The 13,255-nt window shown below is 35.7% G+C and overlaps 1 protein-coding gene across 2 annotated transcripts in view; it reads right to left on the minus strand.

Moving 5' to 3' along the window:
- Positions 1-613: 613 nt before the first annotated feature.
- COL4A5 (collagen type IV alpha 5 chain) overlaps positions 614-13,255 on the minus strand; it is a 274,761-nt gene continuing 262,119 nt past the window's right edge. The window contains exons 46-51 of one of the 2 annotated variants that reach the window (XM_023203109.2): positions 12,090-12,188; positions 10,504-10,716; positions 5,207-5,384; positions 3,236-3,350; positions 2,719-2,891; positions 614-1,867 (exon numbers count right to left, since the gene is read on the minus strand). In XM_023203109.2, coding sequence (XP_023058877.1) covers positions 1,786-1,867; positions 2,719-2,891; positions 3,236-3,350; positions 5,207-5,384; positions 10,504-10,716; positions 12,090-12,188 — 860 coding nt within the window. In that variant the 3' untranslated portion in view covers positions 614-1,785. The remainder of the gene's footprint in view (positions 1,868-2,718; positions 2,892-3,235; positions 3,351-5,206; positions 5,385-10,503; positions 10,717-12,089; positions 12,189-13,255) is intronic. The other variant, XM_023203108.2, reaches the window with a different exon arrangement.

The raw sequence follows: 13,255 nt of genomic DNA on the forward strand, positions 1-13,255 counted from the left end.
TACTGACTTTATGCAAGGGACTAGATGAAAAAAATAAAGCTAAAATTTGCAATTGGCTATCCAGAATCAACAACATTATTAGACAGTTCTCATTGTTTGGATCCTAAGTTTTACCACCAGAGATTCTAAGCTTTAGATTTTGCATAGGTCCATATTAGGATTTAGAATACTCAAAATTGTTTTGGTTGTTTTATCTTTTAGCTGTAACACAAATTTTTTATGGAAGTTTTTAATATCTTATTTTTAACAAGTCCTTGACTATTTTAGAGAACTATGCGTGTTCATTCTTAATCATTAGGAATATTAGCTCACTAACCTGCTTGAAACATTATTAACGAATTCTTCCCCAAATAGAAGCCAGTTCTTTCCTTTCTCAGCCATTAACACAATGTTGTCAAGAAATTTATTACCTCAGAAATATCTTCCAATAGGTAGTTTTCTTCATTGGAAAAAGTTTACATTACTATATGTTTTCTATCTACTATCAGAGTGATCAAAGCATGGAGAAACCGATTCCCTGGGAAAAGATGACTTGTTGACGTGCAGATTGGTAATCTATCTGTAAATGAGCAGGGGTTTTTTCCACACAGGCTGAAGAGATACACAACAGACCATCCTTACAACATATATCTTTAATTAAATTTATATTGGTGGATTTAAAAAAACATTAAGTGAGAAGATGACAGCTAGGGAAATAAGGTATCTTGTGAGTATTTATAATAAAATATTTAAAATTTAAAAAGAATAAGAAACATCATTTGGCTTTTTGTAACTTAAAAGAGACTAACCAAGTGTTGTTTCCCAGTTTTTTACAAGCAGAGACCATAGGAAGATTCTTACATAAGCAGCAGAGGGAAGAGAATTGTTAATTCCATGTGTGTGCTTTGTTTCTCAGAATTGTTTGGAAGAACTTTGTCCAGTCAGAAATGAGTAAAAACAAGATGTAAGAAACAATAAAACAGGGGGCATATGGTCTTAAGAGATAATCTTGGAGAATATAGCAAAAGACAAATTCCTCCATTAGATATTATAATTTGGTATGTAACATGAACATTTAAAATTCTGATTAAAGTGACTAAAAGGGTTTGTTTTTTAAAAAAATCAAAACAGAACTTAGGGGATAAAACTCAAAATAAATTTACTCTCAGTAGTAACTTGATATAGGAATATAAATCCTCTCACTTTGATAAACATGAATATAAAATATTGCTGTCTGTATTCTAAGGTTTCCTACATTTTCTGTAAAAGGTGATACATGCTATGTCATATGTAAATGACTCAACATTTTGAGCTAAAAGGCTGTTCACAATATACACATCCTTTACTTACAAAGCAAAATAGGCTTAACACCTTTATATTAAAAACCTGGGATACAGCAGGATTAGTAGCACCATGAAAAATAGTTCTTCCCACAAACTGCAGTCTTTTATTTTACTCACTGTAACTCTTCTCTTAACTGAATTTTTTGTGTACCATTTTAGTAACTGGGCAAAATATATAATTTTCATCTTATAATTCTTGGAGAAAATCATTCTGGACCCAAAAAGTAAATTCACTTTCTTATTTCTTTAGTAGAAAAATAATAGAGACCTTGCTCTGGTTCATTGCTGAGGTACATCTGAATCTTCATGGTTACTAGTCAGCATGTTATCTTGGTCATATGTAGTAGCACCATTGACGGCAGCAGTAGTAAAGTTGGGGACAATGAGACATTGCATCCTAGGAATTTTATATATTTATATATATATATCACATTTTAAAACACACAAAGAATTCTTCAAAATGTTATGTCCTCTTCATGCACACTTGACATCGGCTAATTCGTGTCCTCAAGTCTCCTGCTTTCAGTGTTTCTGACTGAGGTTTACTGGGAAATAAGAAATAAGACAATCAGATCCATATTTTCTGGTATTTCAGTTCTGTTATTGGTTCAAATTTATAACTAAACATTCTCTTTGTGTTAAGTAGCTCTCTTGGTGACTTAATGGTTTACTTTTCAGCAATATGATCTAATGCAGTGACTAATATGGTTGAAGAACCATTAGTGGTCACAGATTATTTTGTAACTATTCTCCCCAACACTATTATCTTTGTATATTTGTGTCTCCCTCTTATTTTCTATTTTTTTCTCTTTCTCTCATACGTTTTTCTAATATTCACAGGATGAGAGAAATCTGGGCAACTGATGATGAATAGATAACAAGGACCATAAGAAAAATATCAAGTAGTGATAATTCAAAAGCAACACAGAAAAATAAATTTAAACTGAAAAAAATCAATAGATTGGAGTATCCTGAGGTACATATATTATGTATGTCTTGCTCATTCAAATACTTAAATCAGAATCTTTAAAATATCCTGGGAAAGGAGACCACTGAACTGAGAGGGAGAAGACAGACTGTAACTTCATTTCCTAGGGTGGCCTCAATCTAGTTGAACAGCTGCTGACTTATTAGGAAGGTCACATAACCTTTCTTTATCTGTGTTTCATTATTGAAGGATTGCTACTAAGCTATCACAAACCAAACTCACCTAATATTAATCAAGTCTGTTTTTCTGACTTGAGTCATGTATATGAGAAGAACAAGCATGAACAAAGTACACAATCCAATACATTCCTAACATTTGTTGAGAATAAACCACCCATAAATTGTCTCTTTCTTCCCTAGCATCTCTGAAGGAAGCTTTGGACCTGAATTAAAGCTATAAGCACTTTACCTGAACATGTCTGACACATCTACAGTTGCCAGCCAAAAGCTGTAGGAGTTGGCATAGTAGTTACAGGTACCCCTCCCATGACATTCGATGAAGGGAGCTGAACGAAACTCTTCCAAGCAGGAACCAGGAGAGGCTAGGGCTTGACCTGAGCCTTCTGCCCCTGCACTTGTATGCTATAAAAGACAAGGAAAAATGTGCCGCAATACCCATCTGCCATAATAGCTTAGTGAATATCCAAAGATGTGTGCTGGGCTTGGCCAGATTCAAATCCAGTGAACGAACAGGCCCAGAGGTAAGACAATAGTATCCACACCAAGGGTAGTCAAAAAAAGTAATAGGCAGATTATGAAAATATGTTACAAAAAATGTGGGAGGGGGAACAGAGTGCTTGAATAGAAGCTGTTTGAAGTTTAAGCTTCTTATTATGCAAATGACAGGGATTCCTCATATTGGGAAGAAATGTAGATGGAACAGACAGTCAGCTATGATGACAAATGCAAGGAAGAGTGTAAAATACCATCATGAAGGAATAACCAATCCACAGAGAATCCCATCCCTGAGGACAATGGGGAATCTGGATCGTCTGACTGTGAACTGCGATTACCACAGCTGGAGCTTCACATACTGCACATCTGGTAAAGGAAAAGGAAAAGGAACATAATTTACAGAGTGAGCACGTGAAAAGTAGCTGTCCTGCTTAATGAAGACGTCCTGGCATGGAAGCCAATTAATGTGTCTTTCAATGATCACAAAAGGTGAAGAAATGCACTTTGAGGATTGCATTTGCTAAGTATTGTCTCCCAATATACATAATAAACTGTAAACTTTTGTCAAAAAACTGCAGAACCAGTGCAATGGCCTTTTGATATTCCATTCTGCCCTAAATTTCTATTCATACTTCCTATAGTCAATGCCTTAATTGCCATAAGAGTTTGGCTTGCTGTATTGCACATGCTACTTGTTGTCAAAGTGCTCAATTGGAGGGGAGGCATTTAGTAATGCTGAAACTGTGGTAAGAACAATGTCAGAAATACTGGAAAATATAAGAAACGGACACTTTCTCAATCTCTACCCATTATTCTTGGTCCAAAGGACATTTATTAAACATTTGACTATATATGGAGAAGTACAACATATCCAGAATGCTGGGTAGGTACCCAGGCACTTGGAGATGTGGCTGAAATCTATAAAATCAAGTAAAATAGCAACAGAATGAATATAGCTGAGCCTTCCATATCTTTAATTAAAAACATGAGTGGACCTCTTGACATATTACTGAGGCCAGTTTTACAGTTTACCTAACAAAATAAGTAATATATTTAGACAGGTTCTACTCCCAAGAGTTGGGACTGAAAAAATTACACACACACACACTCACACGCTCCCAAATTCCCAAAGGATTCAGGAAAATGTATTAAAAAGGGCACCATGAATTTGCTACTAAGGCTGAACCAGCTTTAATCTTTATATTTACTATCAAAGGAAGCAGACTTTCCAGCAATTCATCCTTTATGGTTACTGAAATCCTGGGTCATGATCAGAATAAAAATGGCAATAACCAACATTCTTGGGAGACTGAGTCAAACTAGGTTTCAAAATGGCAAAACTCTATTAATGGTATCCTCTTAGTTACTCATGCTCCAAATCTCAGCTACCATCTTCTTCCCACAGCTATCAACTGTCAAATCCTATCTAGCCTAATATCGTGATACATGTACCCTACCCTACTGTGAGCTCCAATTTACTCACATCAGGGCTATAGCAATACCGTTCAATCCAACTGTTCTCTCTACCTCAAGACTATCCCTTCTGTAATCCATGTTACACACTGATGGCACTATAATCTAATCTGAAGTGTAGCTCTAAAATATTTCGGGGCTCCTTGTAACATATCAAGTAAACTTCAAACTACAATTTGGTACAGAAGGCCTTCTACCATCTGGGCCCAAGCTAACTTTACAATCTTTTCTCCCAACATAATCTTTACATACTACACCCTAGATACATTACTTTATTACCTATTGTCATTTCATCTGCGTAGTATATATCTCCCCTTTATAACTGCCTGTGCCTCAAGTCCGTCTAGTCATTCAAGGACTGATCAGTTCAAGACATATTTTTTCCATATGGTCATCCCAGATTTCTCCCTTTGAAATTAAACATCTCTTTCCCTATGCTTTCATAACATTTTTTATTATATTTATTGTAGAACTTAGCCCAAATCTGATATATATTAGACAAATTTATGTAATAAATAAGTACTACACTGTGAGTTATCTGGCTATTATACTATGTCTATCATGGGGGCCTGGTCAAAAGCAGACCACCAATAAATATGAGTCAAACTAAATACTTAATTGAATAGTAAGAGGTACCTCTGTTCTACCTAACCTAGGAGGAATATCATCAGATTGTTAGCTTTGGACTCAAATATGACTAGCTAATTAATTGGGGATTGGTAAAAGTCACAGCTAAATCAATACCTTACCGACTAATGAATGGCTGGATGCTCTGGCCCTTTAGGGGTTGCATGCTCACTGGCATGGGCTCTGGGGTAGAGAGCCAGTAAGAATAGTCATTTCTTGAAGCAAAGTTGCAAACATTATTGATGTTGCAGAACATGAAAGGCATGGTACTAAAGCGACGAAGGCAGCTGCCAGCTGTCCCTAGAAAGATTTGGAGAGAAAACAATAAAGGACTGCATGATGATGATACTTTAGTTTCTTCTAAAACAATAGCAGACAGCCTTTCGAGGAAACTTGCCAGCTTTTCATAGGTAATAAATATACTATATTTCTTAAATCTAAGATTTACTCATATTTTAACATTTATAAAATTAGGATGTGTTTTATAATGTATGCTAATATTTATTGTGGTAGCTCATTATATTATTCCCCAATGCTGTTTTTAAACTAGTGATGCATCTTATAAACAATGGTGTCTTATGCAGAATATTTAGTAATTCATTGTGTGCAAGTGAAGGACACATACTGAGTCCTTACGATATATTATCAATATTTCGTGCTCCAGGCTGCCCTCTCTTCTTCTAAGACATCCTCAGTGTGTATCTTGTGTGAATTTGCAATCTCCTTAGGCCTAGGGACAATAGTAATACTGGCTAGTGTGCAGAGCCACCACAGACAGGTTTGAAGAATACATAAAAAGGAAAAAAATAAGATAGGAAGGAAAGATGTGAGGGGAAAGCAAACCAAAAAAAGAAAGAAACTAACCTTTGAAATTCAGAGCTAGTAGGGACAAGGGAGGTTATTTTTACTTGTGATCAAGCCTTTCTTTTCTCATTTACTCACAAAAGAATGATGAAAAATGCACTTACACTTTTGAAAGTTAAATATCTAAAGTTTTGATATCTAAATTTCATCATAAGTTTAAATTGATACTGTGCCAGTATTAAGATATTAGCTATTGTCTCTCAGCTCCACACCCACTTTTCTGTATTCCACTTTGTAATAGTAGGGACTGGGAATTTGCAAACCACATTTCTACCTTGCCAGCTTTCATTTATGGTGTTTTGTGAATATTGATATCTAAGAACAAACTTTTACATCACTCATTTAAATGCATCCAATATAATGATTTGAGATCTAACATTTACCATTATAGAAAATATATAAACTTGTCTTTAACAGTTGGAAATTATACATTGTTCCTTCTACATTTAAAAATTATATTTCCCTTCCACTTTTCTCACACAGTTTTATCCTAATGTAACATATTTTTATTTTTGAAAGTTTTTTATTGATCATGCTATCATATTTCTCAAAAATTAAAATTGAATATACTTTTTAAAAACTTTTTGTGACTATAAGACTTTACATGTTAAACGTTTTATTTTGACCTGTTATTGTTATTATTAATTCATAACTGATAAAAATATATGTATTATACATTTTTATATAATTATTACAATAAACTTTTATTAGAAACGTATTTCTTAGTAAGATGGATTAAAAGTGAATTACAGAGCTTGAGTTAATGGAGACGTTAACAAAACTATTAATTTTTTATTTATGCAAAATAATGGGGTACATGAACATATATATACATATACATATACATATGAACATATATATACATATATACATGTATGTATATAATGCACAGTGATCAAGTCAGGGTATTTAGGGTGTACATCATGCATGTACAATATATTTTTTTAAGTATAGTCATCCTCTTCTGCTATCAAATATGGAATTAATTCCTTCTATCTTACTGTATGTTTGTATCCCTTAACCCACTTCTCTTCATCCTCCTGCTTCCTCACACTTACCCTTCCCAGTCTCTGCTGTCTTTCCACTCTCTGCCTCCATGTGTTCAAATTTTTAGCTCCCACATATAAGTGAGAACATGTGATACTTGTCTTTTTGTGCCTGGCTTATTTCACTTAAGATAATGACTTCTACTTCCAACCATGTTGCTGCAAACGACATGATTTCATTTTTTTTTATATGGCTGAATAATATTCCATTGTGTATATATACCACATCTTCCTTATCTATTCATCCTTTGCTGGATGCTTAGGTTGATTCCATATCTTTGCTATTGTGAATAGTGCTACAATAAACATGTGAATGCAACTATCCCTTTGATATATTATTTTCTTTTGGGTAAATATCCAGTAATGGGATTGCTGGATTTAACAGTAATTGTATCTTTAGCAAAGCTGTTATTTTGAATTATCCCTTTGAATTTGTCTGTCAGAGGTTTTCATACTTCAAGGCAATGTGCAAGAGTATGACTCTTACAAAGTGGAGAAAGCATGACAGTGAAAGGAGATACGGGAAAGGAGATTGCCCAAAGCACATCTGCTCAAGTCAGATTGACTTTAGGAGAAAATATATATAAAAGTCAAGGAGTTGAAATTTGATTTTTAAAAAATTATGCCTCCATGCATCTTGGAAATTCTTCATATATTCAAAGGGGTATGCTTATCTCAGACTGAAGATGACTGATAAAAGACTAATAGATCTTAAACCTGTACTGTCAGAATTATTTGGAATTTTTATACAATAGATTTGGCATAGGACTAAGAGTCTTCAGAAAATTCCCTAGGTTGAAAATCATTGATTTAGTCAAATTTATCCGTTTAAAAAACTGGTTAAGAAAAACCTGACCGACTCACAGTCCTGTAAGAGTGAACAAGGGAAAATTTAAAAAGAAATGGATTTAGAATTGGCAGGTGTTGGATTCAAGTCCTACCTCCATCACTTTCTAACTGTGTAAGGTTTCAGTAAGTTATTTAACCTATTAGCCAGTCTCTTTGTGTATAAAATGAAAAAGCAGAATATTTCTATACATTTTTCTTAATCATAGTTGTGTAAATTAAATTAGACAATGGACATGAAAGTGCTTTGTACATTATAAAGTAATTTAAAAAGAAAACTATTCTACTGCCTAATTTAGGACAGAGTTGAAAATACCCGGTCTTATAAGGAAGAGAAAAGAAAGGCAAATAAAAGGAAGGCCCATAATGATGGAAGTATCTAGAGTATCTGGTTGCACCTGTGGCTGCCCACAATGATGCAGAATTCTGGGATATAGTCTCCAAATTTTTGAAGAGAGAGTGATCCCATATACTCCCAATGCCCTCTATACCCTACAGTTATAAGACTTTAATAGACTAATGCTTCTCAGTATGTTTTATTTTTCTCCCAGACATAAAAGCTTTAGTATTTAATCCATCTTCTCTGTCCTCTTTCTTACATTGTATAATCCTTCCACTAATTCAACACAGATTGCATTTATTCTATCAGGAGGTAATTGTTTCTTTAACATCAAAGTTACAGCTGCCTCTATCTTTGCTTAGTCATCAAGATACCTCCAATGTGATCCTTGTGTGAGCCCCAGCAAAGCCTCTGCAATCCAGGACCATTCCTAGGATCTTGGGCTCTGTCATGGCCTTCCCTGTGTCTGAGGCCTAAACTACCAGAGTCACGGCCTATTTATAGGGACTCTAAATCTGACTGTTCTTATTCAAGCAAATACGTGGATGCTGAAAAGTTATAATTACATGCTGATAGCAGATTCTATCTTCTCTTTGCATTACATTTTTTAATTTCGTAGTGCTCAAAACTTCTAATGGTTCCTCTGTTGATCTGGTAGGTTAGGGATGTGAAGTTTAAAGTTTGATTATAAGTCTGACAGTGTAGAGAGATTGAACAAAAAAGAAGAATTTTATAGGAGAAAGACTAGAGAAAATTACCTGAAGATATTAAATTAATTATTTAGATATGTATTATTCAATTAAATTATGGAAAGATAATTTAATTACTAATTTAATGAAGATTTGTCAGTTATAAAATTTAAAAACATGTAACCAAGTGAAAAAGAGAAAGCAAAGTGCAGAGGAAAGTTGAAAAAGAGAAAAAGGAAACATAAGTGGAAAAAAAAAGAAGACGGAGAAGAAAGCTATTGGGCAAATCCTTACATTATTTGGTTTCATAAAATGACCTATGACCACTGACTTACATGTAAGTGAATATCCTTACTCTGGTGGGCTAGAACTGGCTGGCAGATGTGGCCATATCCCTTCTAAAAGTAGGGAGTAAAGCTGACCTCCAGGGTCTCTGTTGCTGCAGAATCATTTCCACAGAATGAATGGCCCAGCCAATGAGACCTCAGGAAGCTTCTCATCATAGAGATCCCAGAAACTGGGAGCCCAGACTATCTTCTTAAAAGTCTTTATGGAGGCAAAGGGGATAGTCAGTCCTAAAATAGGCAGCCCTGCTGGGCGTGGTGGCTCACGCCTGTAATTCCAACACTTTAGGAGGCAGAAGTGGGCAGATCATGAGGTCAGCAGTTCAAGATGAGCCTGGCCAACATGGTGAAACCCCGTCTCTACTAAAAATACAAAAATTAGCCAGGCATGCTGGCGGGTGCCTGTAATCCCAGCTACTCGGGAGGCTGAGGCAGAAGAATTGCTTGAACCTGGGAGGCAGAGGTTGCAGTGAGCCGAGACCGTGCCATTGCACACCAGCCTGGATGAGACTCCGTCTCAAAAACAAAACAAAACAAAACAAAACAAACAAACAAACAAAAAAACACCACACAGCCCCAGGTAAGACAATGGGACTTCAACATCCAAAGTCAAAATTCCAGGAAAAGAATTCATGGGGATGGAAGAGTCCTTGAGAGTGATTCAGTCCAGTGTCATCCCATCAACCTAGCTGCCCACCCCAGTATAGAGAAGATACATGGGAGCACTTTAAATGAAATGGATTTTGTACAGAAATGTCATACTTTATACAGCTTTAAATGACTCCAGTAATACTTTATAAAGCTAAGATACTTATTTTAGGAACTACAAACTAGCATAATTAAGCAATGACCTTACTTTCTTTGATCTATGAACCAAGATTCTCTTCAGAACTTATGAACTTGATGAAGACCAGTTTCAAAGATGAGGTAACTATCTCCCATGAATTATAAACACTGCACACTCAAGCAGCTGCTATACTGCAAAGAGCCCAGTGAAACTGTTTCATTAATAGCTAATCTAAATAAAAGTAAATGTGGCCTTTCTGAAATGATTTGCTTTAGGCCAAGAATTGCACTCATAAGAGCTAATTAATGCTTTTAGTTTAAGGTTAAATATTATTTATTTAAAAATCATGGTGAATATATTCAGTTGCCTTTGACATGGTTTTCAATTCGGAAGCCCCAAAAGAATAGAGAGAGGCACTTTGGCCAAGGCTACTCTAGAACCCAACAGGATTTCTGAAACAAAAACAAAATGCACAGTAGGAAATTAAATATTGATTATCTCACCCAAGTCTTGACCATGGGCTCTTTTATTTCCTTGTACATACAGGAGAGAAAAGCCTTCATAGATCTGAAGTGTTCCCTGTGGGCATTGTGGTGCATCCGTTGTCTGGCTGTGGCGTGTAATAAGAAATCCATGTGCAATAGAGGAGGTTCCAGGGGGACCTGGGGGACCTTGCAATCCGTCTGGCCCGGGGGGACCATCCAAACCACGGGTACCTATTGCCACGAAATCATCAGTATACAAGATTAAGTAAGCTCTGATCCACTCTTACGGTTATTGACAAAACATTATTACCTCATTTGACTAGTTAACTTACTTGATATTTATAGAGTGTCTATAAAGGCATTGTCAGATATCATGGGCTAGGATACAAATAAAATATGCTTATTTGGAGAGTCTGTATGTTATTTAGTCTCTCGTTGTACTAAAAGAATCTGAACTCCATGATCAATTTTCAGCCTGCTGTTTTGTTCATCAATGAGAAAGGAAGGGTGTAGTTGCCATCAGTCTGCCAGCTTCATTGCTGAAAAACATTTTCCTTTGAACCTGTCTGGGGAAATTATTCTCAGGCATACCTTTTTGTGTAGAGAACAGGCAGGGCATTCTAAAGAAGTATTTTCAAAATGCCCATTTTCAATCTACCACTGGCTTCCCTTCCTGATTTAGCCTCTTGGTTTGAGTTCATTTAATAATTTTCTGTATACACAGGCCTTTGGACAGTGTGTGTATAAATTTTCATTTTAGGGAAAGTTCACAGAAAGTCTTGTGATGAAGACGACACTAACTCGTTATTTCCCTAGAAACATAGCATTAATGAAATGGCAGGGCATTGACTCTAGGAAGGCTATAGGTATTACCACTCTGCCTTGCTGCCACTGATATTTGAAATACAAACTCTTTATGTTTATTTAGAGTTATATTTATATAATCTAGAGTTGTTAACATATATTACTGATCTATATAATGTATGATCCTCTATTTCTATTTTAGAAATCTTAACATTAGTGTATTTTTTATTTCAAGTTGACTCAAATTCCTTTTGGAAGTAGATTGAGTACAGACTGAAAATCTAATAGATATCAGACTCAATATTATCAGGAGCACCTATTAATGCTCCTAATATCAATTTATCATCTCAACATGAAACGTCACCATGACTCTTAAAGGTCTATGGCAATCATTTAAACTGTTCGTTTATATTTGCTGCTCTTTATGAAAGAAATTACAGCCTGCTGTGATATTTTCAAATGTGGAAATATTCACAATAATTTCAAGCAAGGGATTTAAATCAACATATTGAAAATTTGCTGAACAAGTAAGTACAGTGAGTGCCTGGAAAATTCTCACTGTGAGAAAGAACTGAGCTTTCCACTGCTCTAAACACAAATAAAAGTAATCTTGTATGCTTCTCTTATAGTGACAAATCTCCTTATTATGTGCTTTGCTATTTTCCCCAGTTCCATATTCACCAGTCAGCTATGCTAACATCAAGGGAAGATCTCACAGCTCTAAGTGGAGGCCCTATGTCCAGAGGTCTCCCAGACTCAAAGACTTTCCCTCCACCAACAGCATGTTTTACTTGTCTTACCTGGCTGTCCTGGCAGACCTGGGTCTCCTTTGCGCCCTCCTGCACCATCAAAGCCAGGGAGTCCATTGCGTCCAGGATCTCCTGGAGGGCCAGTTGGACCTACAGGAAAATAAATGAGGTATTCAAATAAGAGTAGAATATTCTCACATCTGGACAGATCTAGGGGACAAAAGATTCTCGAGACACTGAATTCCCAATTTGGTTTTGTCTTAAATCCAGAAAAATGAAGAGATAACTCAAGTCCAGGACCAAAAAAGCCAACAAGGGTTTAGCTCTAGTTTTAAATAATCCATTTGCTTCTGGGATGCTTTTAATGGAGTTGTGTTCTCTTGGTCTTCAGAATCAGACAAGAATGTAAGTCCCAACTTTTGTTTACCATCCCACCTTAAGTTACTGCCAGGTATACTTTATTTTTGATAAGACTATCACTTGATCACTTAATAAGAGCAAGAGACTGAAGTTAGTTCTTGCTTTCTTTTATAATGATGAATGAAAGTTGGCTATAAGCATAGAGTAAAATGTCCACCTAGACACCAGTTAGTTTAAAAGACAAGGGGCTTCACAGTGGGAAACTGATAGCCCAACAAATCAGCTTTCAATCTTTCTGATGGATGATGTACAGAAAGCACCAGATCTTAAATGCATTTTCATTTCATTATAATTTTTTTAACATTAACCAGTTGTTCAAATTGGAACAGACAGAGGGGCTAATTAGTAACCTGACATGGTCTAAAAGAAATTCAACCATGAGAAATTAACACTTTCAAGAAAAAAGAAAACGGAACTTGTGGTGGTCTGGTATTCTACTAGTTGCTAAGACTCCTATTGTCAGAGACAACCTCTGACATGTAAAAGGAGAACTAGGGAAATGTTCTCCAATGAATAAGCCTTAAAAGAATGCACACGTATGTTTATTGCGGCACTATTCACAATAGCAAAGACTTGGAATCAACCCAAATGTCCATCAGTGACAGACTGGATTAAGAAAATGTGGCACATATACACCATGGAATACTATGCAGCCATAAAAAAGGATGAGTTTGCGTCCTTTGTAGGGACATGGATGCAGCTGGAAACCATCATTCTTAGCAAACTATCACAAGAACAGAAAACCAAACACCGCATGTTCTCACTCATAGGTGGGAACTGAACAATGAGCTCACTTG

This window comes from Piliocolobus tephrosceles, chromosome 12 (genome assembly GCF_002776525.5).
Source record: "Piliocolobus tephrosceles isolate RC106 chromosome 12, ASM277652v3, whole genome shotgun sequence".
NCBI classification, from domain to species: Eukaryota; Metazoa; Chordata; class Mammalia; order Primates; family Cercopithecidae; genus Piliocolobus; species Piliocolobus tephrosceles.